This window comes from Strigops habroptila, chromosome 7 (assembly GCF_004027225.2).
Source record: "Strigops habroptila isolate Jane chromosome 7, bStrHab1.2.pri, whole genome shotgun sequence".
Classification (NCBI taxonomy): Eukaryota; Metazoa; Chordata; class Aves; order Psittaciformes; family Psittacidae; genus Strigops; species Strigops habroptila.
In genome coordinates this window covers 8,978,219-8,997,719 of record NC_044283.2, presented here as the reverse complement: position 1 = coordinate 8,997,719, position 19,501 = coordinate 8,978,219, and the positions used below count along the sequence as shown (strand labels likewise).

The 19,501-nt window shown below is 36.9% G+C and overlaps 1 protein-coding gene across 1 annotated transcript in view; it reads left to right on the top strand.

Moving 5' to 3' along the window:
- POLN (DNA polymerase nu) overlaps positions 1-18,147 on the top strand; it is a 93,425-nt gene extending 75,278 nt beyond the window's left edge. Inside the window, exons 22-24 of the mRNA XM_030492756.1 lie at positions 5,129-5,196; positions 14,032-14,093; positions 16,970-18,147. Of these exons, the coding sequence (XP_030348616.1) occupies positions 5,129-5,196; positions 14,032-14,093; positions 16,970-17,038 (199 nt within the window). The 3' untranslated portion in view covers positions 17,039-18,147. The remainder of the gene's footprint in view (positions 1-5,128; positions 5,197-14,031; positions 14,094-16,969) is intronic.
- The last annotated feature ends 1,354 nt before the right edge of the window (positions 18,148-19,501 follow it).

The following is a 19,501-nucleotide window of genomic DNA, read 5'->3' as shown; positions in this document are numbered from 1 at the left end:
TATGCTTTTGTTTCAGTAGCAGAAGGAAACATCCTAGATCATATTGCTATATCAGAAATGACTGTGAGCTCTACATAGCTGCTGTTCCACTCCAATATGTAGCTCTCTGCTTCCCGAAGTGGCCAGATAACATTATATTTCTAAACATGCTGTGACTTAGCAAAATCATTACTTTCCTCGAGCATTCAAGCAGTATTTTGCGTGTATCCACAAGATGGTGAGCTGTTACCTGAACGCTTCATGCACAGTGAGCCAGAACAAGTCAGAATGATTTATTCTTTACAGAAAGAGATAAATATAGTTAATATACTTAAATATCACAGCCAAATGGACATGCATGATGTAGCAGGTTTTGCAATGTTCCTTTATATGGGTCGTTCAACACAAATAAATATATGTTATTTAGAAAAGCCTTTTGTGGATCACCTTTTAGACTGGTATGTTTCAAGACACTTTGGGTACATGCGAAAATTCTATTCTCTTTAATTAACCATCTGTTCAGATTCCTGCTCTTCATGATGCAGCTGCTGAGAAAACAGATTTCACAAGTTAGCTGAATTTTTATTGTTAAAATGTTAAAATGTCAAAAGATCTGGGTCTTTATTATGGAAACACTGAAAGGTGTAGCCTAAAGTTAATGCAGGTAACATCTACACAAGCATGTTATGTCTTACGCTATAGCTTTCATGACACTGCATTAGAAATCCTTATAGGTGCAGCTTCAAAAGGACCTTGAAAATCTGCAAAATACTCCAAAATTATCATAACCTTGTTCCTTAGTTACATGACAACTTAATAGTCATTCTTTCCACTGGAATCTCTGTGCTACTGTGAGGAAACTGACACAATTAATTAACAGGTAGTATTAGTAGCATCAGAAAAAAATTAATGCAGTTTTAGTGTAGAGAACATGGAGATTTCTAAGGAGAATCAGATCCAAAATCCATCTGGTCCATTACTGCTGAATGTGGCCAGTAGCAGATGCTTCAGGAGGAAGGTGTAAGATTTTATAGTAGGATAGCCTGTCTGCAGATTTTCATCTTCCTCTGGTTGTGGAGATGAATCTAAGTTCTGAAACAGAAGATTTTTTTGTATCAAAAATGTACAGAGGGCTATGCTCTGTCTACCTTCAGGCGTTCAACGTAGGTGGCTGTTTTACGTGGTGGTACCCCTGCAAAGTCAATGCAGAGAGCTGGGGTTTTCCAGATATCAATACAGAACATCTAAGTCAGAGCCTACCTTGGTCCCTTGACTACAGAAGGAGCATGAATTTAATTAGTTTGAGCATCTCTTGGCACATTTTAATGGCCTGAAACACTGCACATGGCTGTTAAAAAACAGCTTCTGAGAAAGACTATGATGACAATCTTGGTTTTGTTTTATTTTTCTCCTGTCTTACACTGGCCTCTTCTACCCCTCTATTGTAGGGATATTCCTACGATGGATTCTGCATCATGTCATGCCACAGCGCTCTCGTTTGCAGTTTAAACAAAATGTTGTTTCCTTTAATGGTAAAGAAATGCAGTTGCTCACCAATAACGTAATAGCTGTTTTGTGGAAGTCAGTTCAATAGACTACTTATTTCTCAGCAATGCATTGAAGTAGTCATGGAAAACTTGTAATTCTGGACTTTAGCACAGAGAGGTCCAGATCTGGACTATATTGTTTTACAGTAAGAAGCAAAGTCCTCATTTGTTCTTACGTTAGAAAAACTGGCCTGGTGCTAGGAAATAATATACTATAAGGAAGCAATATGGCCTCATAAATACAATACTTTGAGAAAAAATATCTTGATAGTTTACTTTGTTTTGGCATATATAAGTCAGTAATATGATTATTATGTAGTAATGATAACTGGGTGGATCCATTGAAGGCCTGAGAAGTTTAGCCTCCGTGTTGATTCATAGGAAACTGGAAGAATGATGAATGTAGTGTGGAAGAGAATAAAAAATTCCTTACAATTCTTTAGTGCCGCACAATGGTTTAAGAAGGATATTGAGTGCTGGGCACACTAAACTGTTGTCAAAAGCTGTGTTCAGGGTGACAATCATAGAAATACTCCTTCATTTGGAAGTGCAGTTTGTAGCAGTATCTCCATTCCACACCACGGCCATACTCAGGCGCAGGTCATGTTTCTCAGTAAAAGAAATCATGTATATACTCATCAAAAATGATGCCTAACCTGCAGGCAGTCAAAAAGTAGTTAATAACACACTAGCTTGCAAATCAAAGGCATTTTTATCATCTGTAGAACAATAAAGATACTAGTCTCTGCCTGGTTTGCAGTTTCTAATCTAGTTTACCATACGTTTTAGCAAGAGATAATGAGAGGAGTTTGCTATTTCAATATTCCTTCAAAGTGAAGCTGATTCAATTAAGCTGTTAAGCAAAAGTACAGGGTTTTTTTCAAAGATCTTTCACTCAAGGTGTGCAATGGGTGGGTGGGTGCTGCACTGGAATGGTGAAAGCTATGAAATTTGAATGTATAAATTGCTTTGATTTTTTCTTTTATCTGCACTGATATCAGATTGAATGCTTCCTTCTGTGCAGCAGCGTAGTGCATGCAAGAATTATTACTTGAACAACCCTGAAAAAATACAGGTGGCCTTGTACTGTAAACCTGCAGGAGTAGAATGGATTAAATTGATGTGAGATGGATAAGAAAAAGAGATAAGAGATAAAAAAAAACTAACTTGTTTGATGAACATTAAGGAGGAAGTAGTGTCTGCTATTCCACTTCTTGGCATCAAGCTAGGAAATCATGTTTAGCATTAATTAAAAATTATGTAATATCTTTCCAAAACAGAAGTGTATTAGAAATACATATTTCTTAGATCTCACATCTCTGAGATAAATCTTATCCCTATTTTGTAATTGAATATTCATTGCTTAGCAGGAGAGTAGCAGAGCTACACAGAGAACCAGCAATGCTAACTTCTAGTTCTGTATTTTAGCAGACAGAATGTTGTTCTGAACTTCAATTAATCGCTAGATGTTTAAGACGTGGTGGATGTAATTCTGCAGCTCTGTGCAGTTCCTCAGTTAACTGTTAATACACCCGAGCTGCTAGGCTGTGCTATTCAGGATGACAAGCATTGAGAAACAGGGTCCTTTAGCCCAGACAGAGAAACGAGCTAAAAGAGCTGTGCTGCTTTCAGTAGATGAACTGGAGCATGTAGAGTTGTGTCACGTCTATTGTGCTGTCCAGACAGAAATTTTGAGTTCAGTTTACATTGCTTTCTGGCTCACATAAGGTAGCACCAATCTCTGGCCCAGCCCTGCTCCTCCTGAGCTCAGTTTTACTTTTAGCGTGGAGATGGGGTGATCAGATGATCCAATGCTGAATGGTTTTGAAAATCCAGTTCTTTTTTCTCCATTCCTAAATCCTGATGAATCTATGATAGAATGTTTAATGTATATTGTAAGTTCTTCTTACCAAATATTCAGAATATATGGTGCTCTAATCCTGACTGAAGGCATGAGGCACTACTCTGGTACAAATAATAACCAGTCAGTCACATTTCTATTGCACTGTTTTAATCAATGCAATTATTTTCACTTAATTGATTTACATATTTATATTAATATATTTCTATATTAATATTTAATGTTCACAGTTCTTTCTGATTTTTATCTTTTTACATGTCACTTGAATGATTATAAGGAATCTCTTTAATTAATTTACTTGCATTGGAAATTATATCTTGTCATGTAACTTGTCTTGTATTGTCTTGCTAAAGATGATCATGGTCTTTTAATCTATTTCTTTTTGTATCCTGTGTCCCAATTTCCTATTAAAAATATGTTAATCTGTTTCACTTTTCTTCTGACTGTGTTGTAAGTGACTAATAATTTAAAATCTATTATTAGAGCTCACCACACTGTTAGTCAATGTCACATTGTAATTTAAGGCAGTGTGAAACTATCTTAGGATATTTTCCTGAAAGCTGTGAAAAGTTATAAGTAATAACCATATTGATGTTTCAGCCATTTGTAAAGCATTATTTACTTAAATCACTACTGGGTAATAAGAAAAGTCTACAAAGGGCATTTAATTTAAATGTTATATACAAATTGCAAAGCAATTTGGAAATAGGTGGTACAGTTTCATGACTTAGACTCCCAACAATAATTAAAGAAGTACTAAAATAAACCTAGTAGGAATACAGTCTAATCATATATGCAGTATTTTTCCTTCCTGAGTGAGAACTGCACTTAGAGATTATATGTGCTAGATTGTACCTATATTGCCGTGGACTTGATTCAAATACATTTATTATTTCCATTGCGAAAGTACTTTTGCACCCAAACCAACAATTTAGGGTGCTCTTCCTGTAAGCACTGAACAGTTAAGTAACAGTCCCTGTGCAAGAGACCTAGGATATAGATCTAATACAGACAAAGTGAAAAACAAAGCAGCAGTATAGATTCATTGCAAAACAGCCCTAGCTGAAGAGCTCAGGTCCATATAGTTGCATGGCTTTCAAGATGTTACTGCTTTCAGCTGTACACTCTGCCGTTATGAAGGCAACTGTCCTGACAGCAGAGGCAACAGGTCAGGTTGTGTATCTATCTGTGCCTACATTTTCACTCTTCAACCCACTTGTTTGTCGCCATGAGAGCACCTACTTTGCACTTAAGTGAAAAGTCAATTTCCTGGAAAAGACTCAAGTCACCGGCCAACTAGGAGTTAATATTGGTATACCAGTGAGCCAAGTACTCTTAGGATTGACCTAATTTGCATTAGTAAAACCACCCATTTCCAACCACATTTATTCCATGTCAACTTGAAAAAACAAGGTATATTAACAAAACATAGCCTGTCTCTATAATTTCTTGCATTTTTCTGCAAATTACATTGGTTTTAAGTAATAACTTGTCACATCATCAAATCCCTGAATGACATTTATAAGCTAGCAAGCAGAGTTGGGGGTTACAACCTTTATGTTTTCAGAATATGTGGAGTGGCAATCCTTCTAAAACCATTAATGAATTTTTCATTTCCTTAGGACATTTATTTTCACTTGAACATATCAGTTGTGCATGTGGCAATTAGTTGATAATGTGAATGGAAAGAACTGTTAGAAATTTCTTGCCTACGTTATCTAAAGTCTCTGAAATGTTTCAGGTTAATTGCCCAGATTCATGACGAGTTATTGTTTGAAGTAGAAGATTCTCAAATCCAGGAATTTTCAGGTAAATACAATCTCTCTTGCTCTTTCTCCCCCACCATCTTTTTTTCCCCATATAACCTGTGATTTCTCAGAGGATCAAGAATTAATGTAACAAGAAGCAGCACATTGATTCTTATGATTAAGGAAATGTATACTGAGCAGATTTTTCTGGATTCTTTCCACGACTGGCTCTTATGTAGATAAAACGTGATACACTCCTCATCTGGAGTTCATCAACATGCTTACTTGCTTTAGTTTTCTTATCAAGATTCCCTCGTCCAGTGTGTGAATCCTGTAAATCTAAATAATAATGCTTTAGCCAGGGTTTCAAAGGGATTTAAAGGAAATAAACCAGCTCAAAAAGAATGGCTTGGAAAGTATATGAATACTTACGATTGGGGCCCATTACATAAAAAAAGTACGAAATTCTTGATGTAGGAATATAATGTGCTGTAATTTCTAAGTTTACTGCTTTTTCTATATTTAGAGAACTTTTTGATGGATTTTTCAAGGTTAAGGGTTAGTAAAAGTTCCTGCCTACATTTTTATCTTCTTCTCTGGCTTACTTCCAGACATTATTTCCTAAGCCAGAGGGTGTCTCATCATCTGGTACAAATTTAGCTAGCAAACAAGGGCACATAGGAGGCTGTTGGGTCTCTTCTCCAGTAAGTAGTGGATTTATTCCTGTAGGCACCAAACATTTATTCACAAGCTTTGGTCTAGTTTGAAGCTCAACAATACCTTTGGTTAAAACAATTAGCATAATGTCACAAGTATTTTAGATGATCCAATACAAGAAATATCTTGTATTATAACCTAAGCATCTAAGAAAAAAATCATTTCACCTTCCTGTGTTGTGTTCATTTAAACAGTACAATTTGCCATATTAGTCTCATTTCATCGCTGATCCCTCTTGCGAGTATTAGTTCATAATGAGAACATTAAACCTCCATCTAATCAAAACAAAGAACCTGGGAAATATTCAAGTTCAGTATATTAGGGACATTGTAATGAATTAGGTTAGTATATTAACATTTGACCTCTAAATACAGGAGTTCAAATCTGGTTTAAATCAAAGGAACACTGTACAATTTATGAGAGATTGCAGTATCTATCCAGAAAAGGCCAATGTCTTAAAGTGCCATAGTTTCAGAGTTAGAAAGCATAGTGTACTGAATGAGATCTGTAAGACAGCATAGAAGTATATTTGATATCTTATTTTACATCAATTTGCATTAAGCATAGAGCTAATACTATACCCAAAAGATAAAAATTATTCATGGTCACTTCTACGTATAAAAAATCACAGATTCTGCCCTCATTGAGTCAAATGCTGATCTCCATTACTAATATTTTTTAATAAATTCAGCAAAATCAATACTTTTCCAGTATAATGGAAAATAACCTCTGGCTGTCATATGAATAGTAGTAATAAATTATCCCAGTATAGAAACATGATGACTAGGGGCTTTTTTCTGGAAATACAAAGAGTCCAGTTCAAATACTCAAATGTGTCTGCTCTACAGACTACCAGGTAACTAGTTTGCATATCTCCACATCTACCTGCAGTGTGCTGAACAAATGTACCTGGAAATCCCTTGTTCTGCTTCAGAGCTATCACCATGTAATTGAAGTTGCTAAGATGACCCTTAGGAAATGGACCTGGGCAGTCTAGAGGTCTGAAGTACCTTGGAAATTGTCATTGCACTTAACACAGGCTGCCAGGCTTGAGTGTTCATGCTGGAAATTTGTTTCATTCTGCTGTTTGAAGATTGATTTTTAGATTTGTCTCTACTTTTCCCTAAGAGGCAAAGAAAATAAGAAAATTCTGCATTACAGTAACTTTCAGATATACTCACGTCAGAGTAGAAGAGTGATAAAATGTCTTTTCCTTAGCAGTAAAGACCAATCTAAGACATTAATTTATTTCTTCATTTCTTCATTCATTCATTTCCTTCACTTTATTCATCACTGGTGAGGCCACACCTAGAGTACTGCATCAGGTTCTGGCCTCCCCAGTAGAAGAGAGACATGGACTGGAGAAAGTCCAATGGAGGGCCGCAAAGATGAAGGGACTGGAGCATTTCTCCTATGAAGAAAGGCTGAGAGAGCTGGGACTGTTCAGCCTGCAAAAGAGAAGGCTCAGAGGGGTCTTATTAATGTATATACATACCTGAAGGGAGGGGGCATAGAGGATGGAGCCAGGCTCTTTCCAGTGGTGCCTAGTGACAGGACCAGAGGCAAACTGAAATACAGGAGTTTCCCTCTGAACATCAGGAACCACTTTTTTACAGTGAGTGTGATTGAGCAGTGCACAGGATGCCCAGAGAGGCTGTGGAGTCTCCATCCTTGGAGATAATCAAAAGCCATCTGGACACAGTCCTGGGCAACTGGTTCTAGAGGGACCTGTTTGAGCAGGAGGGTTGAACCAGATATCGTTCAGAGGTCTCTTCCAGCCTCAACTATTCTGTGATTCTGTGTTTTGCAAATAGATCTGCTACTAGTGAAAGAACTAATCCAAGTTGTCTTCAAAGTGACTGAAGCTGGCTCTTCCTTCAGTGTCATTAATGAGGATTTTGCTTGATCTGAATAGGCAGAGAAAGGGTGTATCTGCACTAGCATGTAACTTCCAGTCAGAAGTATGACGATGAAGCACATCTCCCTATTGTCCCCAGTCCATGGTGTGAACAGTTTTGGTTCACATCACAGGGCAGTCTGAGAGCAGTTGACCTAGATTCCTTTCAGATGAAACTAAATAGGAAGACTCTTTCCTCCTAAGCTTTTCCAGTCATTTCAGGAGCTGCTAACTGAGGTAACAAATTAGGTATGTGAGTTTCAAACCTAAGAAGGGGTGTCAGTAGGATGTGTGCTTCTAATTCACTTCAGGGCTTTGAAAGTTCAAATATGGTTTTCATCGCTTTACCCAAAGTTCTTTCTCCCTTTTTTTCCCAAGGTCTTACTTCTTCTACATTTATTTGCTGATATTCTTTAGCTGTCAGCTTTGTCTTTACATATCTAATGAGCTTTTGCCCATTCAGAAACTTGAAATTACAGAATCTGCTGACTTGCAGTTTCCAGCCTGCAGCTTAATGATCCAGAGAGATATCTCGGTTGTACAGTCACAAAGCTCAGTAAAGGGAAAGACGTGGATTTAAAGCTAAAGAGTAGTGTTTGATTGCTTTAATGGACTACAGTTCAGAGCTGTGTTAGTGTTCTGCATTTACTGCGATCCAAGAAACACTGGCCTACTATTCAGCATGTTTGCATTCTGATTCCAGTCATGCTTCTGATCTACTTTTTCAGGAAAGCAACAACAAATGCGTGTCTCTCTTATTTGCAGAATTAATGTGAAATCTTAAAATACATTTAAGATTTATAAATGAAGAACATAAAGGTAAATAGCATTATTTCAATTAGATCATAGCACAGAACATAAGCCTTCTGAGCAGCATTTCCCTGATGGAAATATCTCTTTTGTATAGTTTTCCAACATTAAAATGTCTGCTTCTAAGACTCTCCTGAGAGGAGGCTGAGCATTGCCACAAGGCAGTCAGAGTGCTAGTGCTTTCTCTATTCCTGTTTAGGACTTCATAGGCCACAATAAGAATTTTCAGTACTTTTCAGTGTACAGAAAACCAATTTGTAGTGCGTCTAATAATCTGTGCCCAGCAAAAGATTTTGAATCTTTTGAATTTCATAAACAAGGGGAAAGCAATAAGGTGTTCTTTTTTCCTAACATCTACTTCTTCACAGAATACTGCATGTAACTTAGGTGTTATCTGTATTTTGGAAGAATACCTTCTTCAAACAGAAGCCATCACCCACAGTTTTATAGTATGCATATGGTTCACTCTGAACGGACAACGCAAAACATCATTTATTTATAACAAGGCTTTGCGTGTCCAAGCTTTGACATGGTTTGGAATACAATAAAGCAAATGCTACTCTGAATTGTGTAATTTTCAACAAAGATTATTTCCCTCAATTCTCTGTTTAGGTCAAGAACAAGACAGCAAAAGAGCTTTTTAAAAATACTCCTTCTCCATTAGAGGGTGGAAGAAATTTTGGCAGATATTGGTTTGGTTTTGGCAGAAGACTGTCAGCTTTACCATCAATAATCTGCCTGGTTTCTAGCCAGCTTGCCTGTCTGGCTTCCTCACATCCTGAGCTCTCCAGCAGCCCAGGAAGCAGAAAGGCAGATGATATTTTGGGAATGCCAAAAACTGGGCTCTTGGATCTGAGAGAGCTCAGCATCTCTGAGTTCTGAAGTCTGTGTAATCAGGTAGGCAGACTGTCCCCATATCAAACTGTGAGTCTCTCTATGGACTCTGGAAGACTATTCAGGAATTGCAGGACCCAATTTTTCATTTTATTGAGACTATTTCTGAGACTACCTCTCCATGCTGTTTGAAATGCCTCTTTGTCCTTGAATTATTCTGAGTACATTACTGCTAAAAGGGGTAATGCACTTTGGGGTGAAGAAATGCAGAATAATTAAGATTTTTTACAGTATAGGGATACCCATAGTTAACAACTGTAAAATCTGACTTCTAATGTGTATTCCGTGTGTAGCTGGTGGACTTGAAAGGTGAACTTTGCCAGTAGTGTTTATTGTGGATGATTCCTTGTCACTCTGCTTGCTTAATTGCATCCATCAGTGAGAAGAATAATTAGAGGAAAGACACTTTGTACATGCAATAACGTATTTTTGTAGAAATATGTGTATTCCAGTACTGCAAGTTCAATATCCCAGTGCATTAGGGCAATTTTTGAAGGTTTATTTTTTTAGAACTCATTTATAATAATACATTATTAATAGAATTAAAGAAGTTCATTTCTGCATCTATTCTTATATTTGGTACATGTAAAATAGTACAGTTTTAAACATTTTGTCTGATACCTTACCAAGTTTAAAATATTTTAGCTGTAATACCTACTTTAAATGTAAGAACAGCAAAAGGACCAGTCTAAGAAAAAAAAACCAGAATAAACTAATCCCATTTATTTTGATATGTAGATCAATTAGATTGTTACTACCTAAAGAACAGTATCTTAGATTATTTTTTTTAAGTCTTCCAATACAGATTTTTGGCTCATGTACAAATTCCATAAAATTTCATTTTATTCTGCTACAATTTCCCACTTAATGGATACCAAGGCAGCTGCGTAGAAAAGTGCACATGAGAAGGGGACTCAAGTAACAGAAGAACAAAAGAATGAACTAGTCATCACAAGTTAGTGACATTTTCTGTCCCCTGAGCTGCCTTTTTCTAACTTGAAAAACACTGGTGCATAAACTAAAGATGCCTCCAGATAGCTTTCAATTTGCAAAAAGCCCTGTTCCATAGATCATGTGTCTGGCTGGCTTTGGCATGTTTCTGGAGTCATAATTTCATAGGTGAATGATCTTGAAAAATGTCTTCAGTTAGATAAGGACAAATAAGCTTTTGTTCCACAGCAGGCATGCGTGTCTTGTCTTTGTTCCTATTCCCAACACTTTCAATAAGCATATTTATTCTGGTCAGTATCAAGAAAATCTAATATATGTTAAAACTTCAGTTCCTCTATGATCTCTTTGCTTTGCTGTCCCCAATTTTTGTTCATATGTAATATTTTAACATGACACACTTAACACTTACAAAGCATTCCAGGATGAGTATAATCAACACATCTCATAATTGCTGACTGAGGGTTTTGAGAGATAAGTTGCAAAGGTTGGGAGAACAGCATTTTACAGATGCCATTGCAGTATTTGGCTGGCTGCAAAGGAACATTTTAAAATGAATAATTTATGTGCCCTAGATATACTAGATTCTTGACTGAACAGAAATAATTATTATACCAAAAGCCTCCATCTAAATCTTAGAAAAGAAAAACTAAGAGTGGTAGAGACAAATGTATTTAAACATCGTGGTCACTTTTGTTAGTAACCACACTCTATGATGTATATGAGATAAAGAAGATACAGTTGTGTATGTTCAGATTGTTTATTTTGAGCCTTGAGAAAGAGGAGAGTTTTAAAGGAGCTTTGAGAGAGTAGCAGGAGAACCAGATACATAGGACTGAATGGGACCTCTCCTGCAAAATTACATACCAACATGCCATATGGAGTTTTTCATAAATGATCATCTCCACTGGGAGACTGTTCCAGAATTTCATCTCTCCAGAATCTAGAACTTTAAATTTCCAGCCTAAATGTATTCAGCTAGTTTACCTATTTATTTCTGTGCAAAGAAAGACTGTTATTTAGTTTAAATGCTTCCTTCTTCACTGTTTACTGTATTAGCAGACTACTAAATGGGAATGGTAATCCAGCTGCTTTTTCTTGCTATTTCTGTTCTTATGTATTTATTATTTCATTCAAATCTGTTGTAAAGTAGATGTAGGCAAATGTTTTGGATACTTGCAAAGGTATGATTTCAAAAGGCTGAAATGCAGGCAAAAAACATTTTGATTGCTTGAAATGAATGGTTTTACTATGCCACCCACTAAACTCTGGGAATAGATGGCAAAGTCAGTGTGACATGAGAAAGAGAACAGGGAGCCAAACTGACACAGTAAAAAAACAACAAAGAAAATGGAGCAAACCCACGGAGGGGTCATGATGGGTAGTCAAAGCGAATGAGGAACCATTAGGTTTGTTCACTGATGTGGCCACTTTGTGCTTTTTAAAATTAAGAGCAGTTAAGAGTGCAGCAGAATTCTAATCATGCCAGATGCCTTCAAGCAAAAACCGTGTGAACGAACAGAGCAATCATCGCTGCCATCATGAACCCCCTTTGGGGCTAACAGTTATATGGGAGAGAACTAGTCAAAGTCAGAGGTCTAGAGAACTAGGGGAAAACTGGTTTCACTCAGTGCATATGCGGCCAGCACCCTTTATCATACCACTCACATCTTTCAGCCCATGACTCGATGCCGCTGACTTGTGCTCCATCTTTTGCTGTCCACTGGAGCACTTTGTGTCAAAAAGACCTATTCTCCCATTACCCTGATGCTCTATTGCTGTTTAGCCATCTAACAGCTCAACATCAAGTTGCACAGTTAAGTGTGCCCTTCATAGGTGCTTTGGTGGAACCAAAAGCTGAGTCATTCTGCATGAAAAGCAGAGAATCCAGATGTTGTGTTCTCACAAAAGCCTTCATGGAGCCATAGCCTGGTAGGCAGCTTATCAGTGGAAAAAATGTTTACCCAGGGACTGACTGGCAATCCACTTCGCCATCTGGTTGGTGTGCTCCTGTTGGCTGTATTGCTGACCTCCTGGAGCTGGCAGCTTGTTTAAATTCCAAATGGGCTTCTCAACATGGAGGCAGTCCAACATGCCTCTATTATCAGCCATGTTGAGTTGGACTTCATTTTAGATGGATAATTATTTAGGCCAGCACTTCCGCTTTCACAATCTGTGGTTGCAATATTTGTTTCTGCTCTCTGATATGCTATGTCTTACACTGGACCATAAACTACCTCTAATCTAACACGAAGCAAATATATAGGTGTAGCTGTTGTGTCAACAAATGTCTCCATTTCCTCAGCTTTGGCATTTCAGGCACTGATCTTTTGAGTTACTGCATAATTCGGACTTCATGGAAAATCTTATGACACCTCGTTAGCACACAAGTCTGAGTGACCCAGCAACCTGACCACTCCACTTCTGTTCAGGCGGAAGCTAGTTATCCTCATCACTGTTATGAAGCCACCCTCACTGTCACAGATGTGACACAAAACATTCCATACTACTCTTCATTATAAAAGATTTCTAATGGCATCATTAGAAAAGGTTTCAGTGGCAGCCAGAGCAATAACCGTAGACAGCTTCTCAGAGTTCTTGTCACTCCTTTGCGTTTACCCTCATCTGCAAAAGAAATGTGATGTGCATCAAGGGATAACTTCCAAAAAAGCTTCGAAGTAATCATATGTGTTTCAGTCTAGCAGTTTTCACCACATATTGCATACCCTGATACTTCTCAATTCCGTGAGGCACATGGCGACATCCTGTCAGAGAAATGGAGGTTGCTCAATAACTTTTGTTCCGGGGCCCCCTGGTATTCCTATTTCACTTTCAGCAGCTAAAAGTTACTCTTGTTTTAAAAGCTCTTTATCCATTGAATCTTTCATTGATTTATATTAGAACAATATTGTGTTGCAGCAGCAAACATTGTCACGCAAAACACCAATTGGCATAACCAAGGATGCCAAATCTGATCCCAAATGATTGATTTGGGACAATTATAGATTCATTTGCACAGTAATAGTGAGCATAGTATTATGACACGATGAGTTGTTAAGTTGCATAAATCATACTGAAGTTTAATTGTTTAGATTCTTGATCACTCCACTATCCCACAAGGAAGACCTTTTTCAAATTTAGCTCTGATCTTTTGCTTTGATGAATAAGATATTTCCAACAGTTCAGACTTCCAGTATTTTTTTCCTTGCTTGGCTTTTTCAGGTTGAATTTTACATCTGCACTAGAAAATTAAAATGTATAAAATGTCACCAAACACATAGTTGAGAGTACTGAACTTGAAAGCTGAGAAATGCAGCACTCGCACATGCTGTACCTATGTATAAAATATAGTAGTGCTAGAGTTCTCTATTTATAAGTTATGTAAGCTAAATAACTGTCAAAATTTCACCCTAAAATTCTATTTAAAATAAGGAATTGAACCGCCATGAGCGAGAAAATATAAATTAAAAAAAAAAAAACCCTGAAAAAATTGTAAATGGTTAATAATTTTTTTTTAATGTAGAAATACAGGTATTATGTAACAGAATATAGAACATGATTTATGTATTTTTCTGTATAACAATTCTATCATGCAAAATAAAGCTATAGGTTTTCAAATTTCCCTTACAGCACTGGTAAAAAGAACAATGGAGTCCCTGCAGCAAACCGCAGCCTTGGAAGTGCCACTAAAGGTAGGGATAATTCTGAATTTCCATTACCATCTCAGGTATACTTAGCTCTGTGTGTTATCATCATCATGCTAAGAATCTAGAGACAGCCATTTTGCCTTTCACTTCAATAGTTTCGTTTTCATATTTGAAGGTAATTGCATTTTTAAATGGCTATAAAAATTCTGGAAGAAAATAACTGAAACAAACTCAACCTCCATTTTGGAAAGTGTGATTGTCATCTACTCTTGTCTTAGCAATGCGGTATGGTAATTTCAAAATCTATTATTTCCTTCATTACCATGAGATTTCTGCTGGGTGTGGTAGAGTGAGAAATATGTGCCTTTAATAGGCTTTCTAAATGTGCCAGGCATTCATTACTGCTAAAAAACTATTGCAAAAGATCTTTCTTCAGTAATTTTCACTTCAAAAATTGGTCTTTTTACCATTTCCATGTGTATGCCTAAAATACAAAGCAAAGTCATTGGTCACTGTTTAAGGTATAGAACATCTACCAGAACAACATCTGTAAAAACTGAGTAGCTAGCTACACAGTTGCTGTATCTATGTATTTGACCTAATTATAATAATTTTATAAAACAGTTCTATTTTTCCCTCACAAGACTGTGCCCTTCACCCTAGCCTGCCTCTCAGCTTTTGTTGCTTAATAAAGGACTATAGTTCCTGGGAATCCCTAAATTAAGTGAGCAACGGTCCAAGGGTTTCCATTTTCCTGAGAAATGGAGTACTTGGTGTTGCCAGCTCACTCATTCAGCAGCATTACTGGACAGGATGTGGGACAGAAAAAAATTTATTTATTTCAGAAATCATTGCAAAATACGGACTTGCACTAATGGAAATGGACGAAAAATAAAACTACAAGTTAAGTTCTAGCTTATATTTCTTCCTCCAGATCTTCTATATGTTCTGTATATTTCAGCATCTCAGCCACTTTGTGAGGCTTTCTCTGGAGGTCTTGCAGTTACATTTTCTGGGTCCTTATGGAGCCCATCTTTACCACAATAGCTGAGAGAGGATCATGAGGGGTATCCGAGACCTAAACTACTCTTCCTGTGCTGGAATCCCCTTCTCACTGTTCCATTAAGCCTTGTAAGAACTTGCACTCCTGTTTAATAGATTTGTTCAAGTGAGACCTTTTGGCCATACTGGGATTACACACTTCTTGCAGTGACACTCTCAAGCTTTATAAACTGCATTTCTGTAGGTTGCTTACATTGTATACCTGTGCTTACCTAGTTTCTTTAGTTACAAATGCCTTGAAAAAAGAAGCAAGACTGTTTTTCAAGGTGTGCTACATCTGAATATTTTTAATGACAGTATTAGTAACCTGACACTCATGGTGCTATGAGTTTCATTAAAATAATCAAATATGGTATTATTGACGGTATACAAAGTGAACAGCAACACCACAGTCCTTCCTTGATAGTTTTAGGAGACTCTTTTTGGCAACTTTGCCGGAGAAAGACTCGTTCATGCTTTGCCTGAGGAAGTCATTGCCATGAAATAAGGTATAAACAATTTAATGAGTTTCTAAGAAAGACAAACAATTTACATGGTTAATGAGAGTGTTCATAGTTACATGGGCAGAATATAATTTTAGTGTTATATATTTCAGACAAGCCATTAATTGTCAGGAGGTTTTAACGTCCTATGGACAAAATGTGACACACCATCTTAGAACATAATTTCTTTCACCTATGTCTAAAGTGTTTACTATCACACACTGACAAATTCATCTTGAAAATGGATAGTAAATGTATTCAATATGTCATTCTCTGTTAAACAGCAACTACCTTTTAAAAGATGAATAGAAACACATTCTTGGACAATAGGCAGTTGTCTGGGCTTTTCAAAGATAAAGACTCTTTAATAGGCAGTAGAAGTATTTGGAGATACATGTTTTATTACCCTTGTTTTGGTCTCCTTTTCCTGAGCAAATTACTGTGGGAGTCATGACATACTTTTTTGCTCCTACTGCATATTAGACTACATGCATCATGAAGATACTTTCATCTTCTGAAGCATCATGAATGGATCAATGGCAGAAGCCAGATAGATAGAAAACATAAAGTACCACCAGCTTGACCTCAGAGAAGAAATTGAATGAGCTTAAATAAATATGTATTTTTATTCATGTTGTTTACCCTTCTATACAGTAAGAATGTCTTTTAGGATTAAAGATGTTGGAGATGAAAAGATTTTCATGAAATGCTCCTGCTCTCCTTCAGTAGACTTGCTTCAACTGAATATGTATTATGTGCTCTGTAAATATGAATATTACTTTTTAATACACAGGAAAAATGTCACTAAAGTAGAGCACACGCTTAGTCTTAATGGGGAAAGATTTCTTTTTCTTCTTTGAGGAAAAGGATGCTTTATCTTTGAAGTAGCTTCTTTACCAAAATATAATCCTTGCTAATGAGGCAGCTTTCATGTCAGAAAATCTACTGTGTAACAGAGCACCAGTAACTGCAAAACAAACTGAAATAAAACTAAAGCAACAACAAAAATACCCCAGAATTGAGAAAGTGGATGTTAAAAAAACCTAGTATGTTTATGCATTACTGACAAAGTTGCTGATTATAAACACTCTGATTCTGTAGCTCTTTTGAGAAACGTAAAAAGATGAATTTTGATTTAGCATATTCCTTGCAATTCAGTAACATGTATTTACAACTTCAAAACTAAAAGTTAGTCTGAATTGTTAAGGTATTTTAATCAAAATTGTAGTGATAATTAAGTATTAATAGATGTGAAGGACATATTGATAGGCATGTAATCTACAGCAGTATCAGCATCCAAAGGGAATAGCAAAAATAGTAATCTTGCTATATGTGATGTGTGTGTTTGTTTAAATTTTTATGTTTTTTCTCTGACAGGTTCCCTTGAAAGTGATTCTTACCACTGGGAAATCATGGGGGTGTATGACAGAATTGCAGGAGATGTAAAGCAGTCATCGGGGATGTTATTCAGCACCCGTACACCTCATTGGCCTATGCTGATTCCTCGCTGAATCACTAGGCAACAGCGCTGCTGGATCTTTCATAAGCACCTAATACTCTGCATGTGAATTTTTTTACTTCATTTTGTCTGTAGCCCTAGGCAACAGCAGTGAGATAAAACTGGTTTTTACCAGTTCATTGTGTTTCCTTTAGCCAAGGTAACCAGCAGGGAGCTGCTTTTGTTCACAGCTAAATTACTTACATGTAAGAAATGAAGCAAGACAATATTAACCCTTTGGGAATGTGACAAATACATTTGAGTTAGAGGTTTAGACTTAAATATTTTGTGAAGTGCTTGTGTAAAAATACTTGTAATCTGGCACTGTTTGAACCGTATCAGCAAATGCTTAATGTTGTGTTCAGTTTATTTTATATTTTGTGAGTAGAAGGCAGCTGCTTGGTTTGCATCACATATTAAATGCCGTGTTCCACAGACTTAGAGAAAGAGTTGTTTGGAAATTAAGAGTCTCCAACTAAATTTATATTTAGGATTTTGGAGCAAAACAGGTAAACACAACTGGATGCCTAAACGCACTAAAACAACCAGGTTGTTGTCAATTCAATTAATTTCAAACTCTATTTGTAAACTGTAGCCTTAGAATATTTTAGAAGAAGTGTTATACTTTTGCCTAATCTGACATTTTTATTACTGATGCAATGCTAAATATCGTTCAGATATATTTTAGGGTTCAGCCTTATACTTTTTAGGATTCAGGCTTCTATTTTAATGTTTGGATTTGCTAATAATATTTTGGGTTTCTGTAGAGTTTATTCTTTAAATAAGTTTGTTTCATAGCATTGCTGGTTGCTAAATTCTTCCTCTGTGCTTGTAGAACATGAAACTGTCCTCAAAGTCTGCTAATTACTTAGAAGTTGAAGTCAAGCACAGAACTTTTAAGAGGTGTCCAGTATCTTTCAGCATTAGATCTCAAATGATCAAAGTAATATAATTTAAATTTTTTAAAGTGTATAGTTACAGAGATTTTACAGCAGTTTGAATTTGTATCATTAAACAATTTTGCATTGTGCTTAAAGGCATTAAACTATTAAACATGTTTTCTTATGTTGCATATTAATCATACGTAACCTGTCAGCTGAAGTGAGTCAGTCATTTGTGAAATTGATTCTTACAGTTATAAGCAGTGGTCATGTAAGCAAAGTCAGAACCTTCCATGTATTAACTGGGGTCAGCCCTTTAGTTGAGGGAGAGTCCAGCCTGCATGGCTGTGACACTGCGCCAGGTTGTGGGAGCAGAGGGTCTGATCCCACCTTTCCAGCAGACAAGAGCTTGCACAAATTTTCTTCTGCTTTTTGCCATTTTCAAACCTTCTGTGTTTGCAGTGGCATTGAATAAGTGTGAAATGTTCCACTCCCTCATCTGTTTCACTCCTCTTGAAGACACACTGTTTTCAGGAGGCCTGTGCTAATTAAGCCTTGCTTCCTTAAGGCTGCGTTGCTAACCTTGCCACTGTATTAAAGACGTCAGCATTTTTGTATGTTTCCCAGCTTATTTCCACCTTGTGTATGCTTCTTAGGATGCATACTTTTAAATTAAATAGGTAGTGATTTTTTTTAAGTAAGTCCTGAACAATACTAGGCATACCCTTCAGCCTAACAAAAAACAAATACACACTTAAGAACATAAAGAACCTTGATTCTGTCCTGTGAATTGACATCTGTTCAAATATGAAGCTACAGAAATGCAGAGGTCACCATCCAGAACAAATTTTCAAACACAGCCCTTCATAAAAGACTGTCAGTCACAGTTCCCCAGACACATGCACTTTGTATAGCTTGTCATACAGCGGACAAGGTTAATATTTTGTTCTTGTGTTGCAGAGAGAGACTGTGAGCTCCTCTGGGCACCAGGTTTGCCCCTTCTGCTTTTACAACTTCTCCTCCTGTTTTTAAATTTCTAAAGAATCAGCTGACAAAAGGAAGAGGACCAGGCAATAAGGGCACCACTTTGTTACCCATGTCCAGTGGTTCATTCTGCATACGCTGGTGGGAGGGCAAAAGGCAAACTGGCATAATTTTGGAGGATTGTTGATGACCAAGATCTCAAAGCTCGTGTCCTCACAACTTGCAGGATGCATACCATGAACTCAGGATATCTTTCCAGTATTCCAGATTCTCCAGTAAATAAACTGTTTCCTTCTAATTGTAGCCTGTGAGTTGTCATATATAGATTTGTGACATAGCGAGGTGAAGACCAGAGCTCTTTGATGTACATGGAACCAGTGTCTGCTGTACTATGAATTACAAATGCTAGGATGTGTTCTCAATATTCTGGTTCTGTTCTGGGATAGCCAGGTATCTAGTCTTTACTATCTGCTCTGTGTTTAGGTATAGATTTTGTGGGTTGTTAGATTTATCGGACCTCACTGAAGTGCTTTGGCTTCAAAAAGT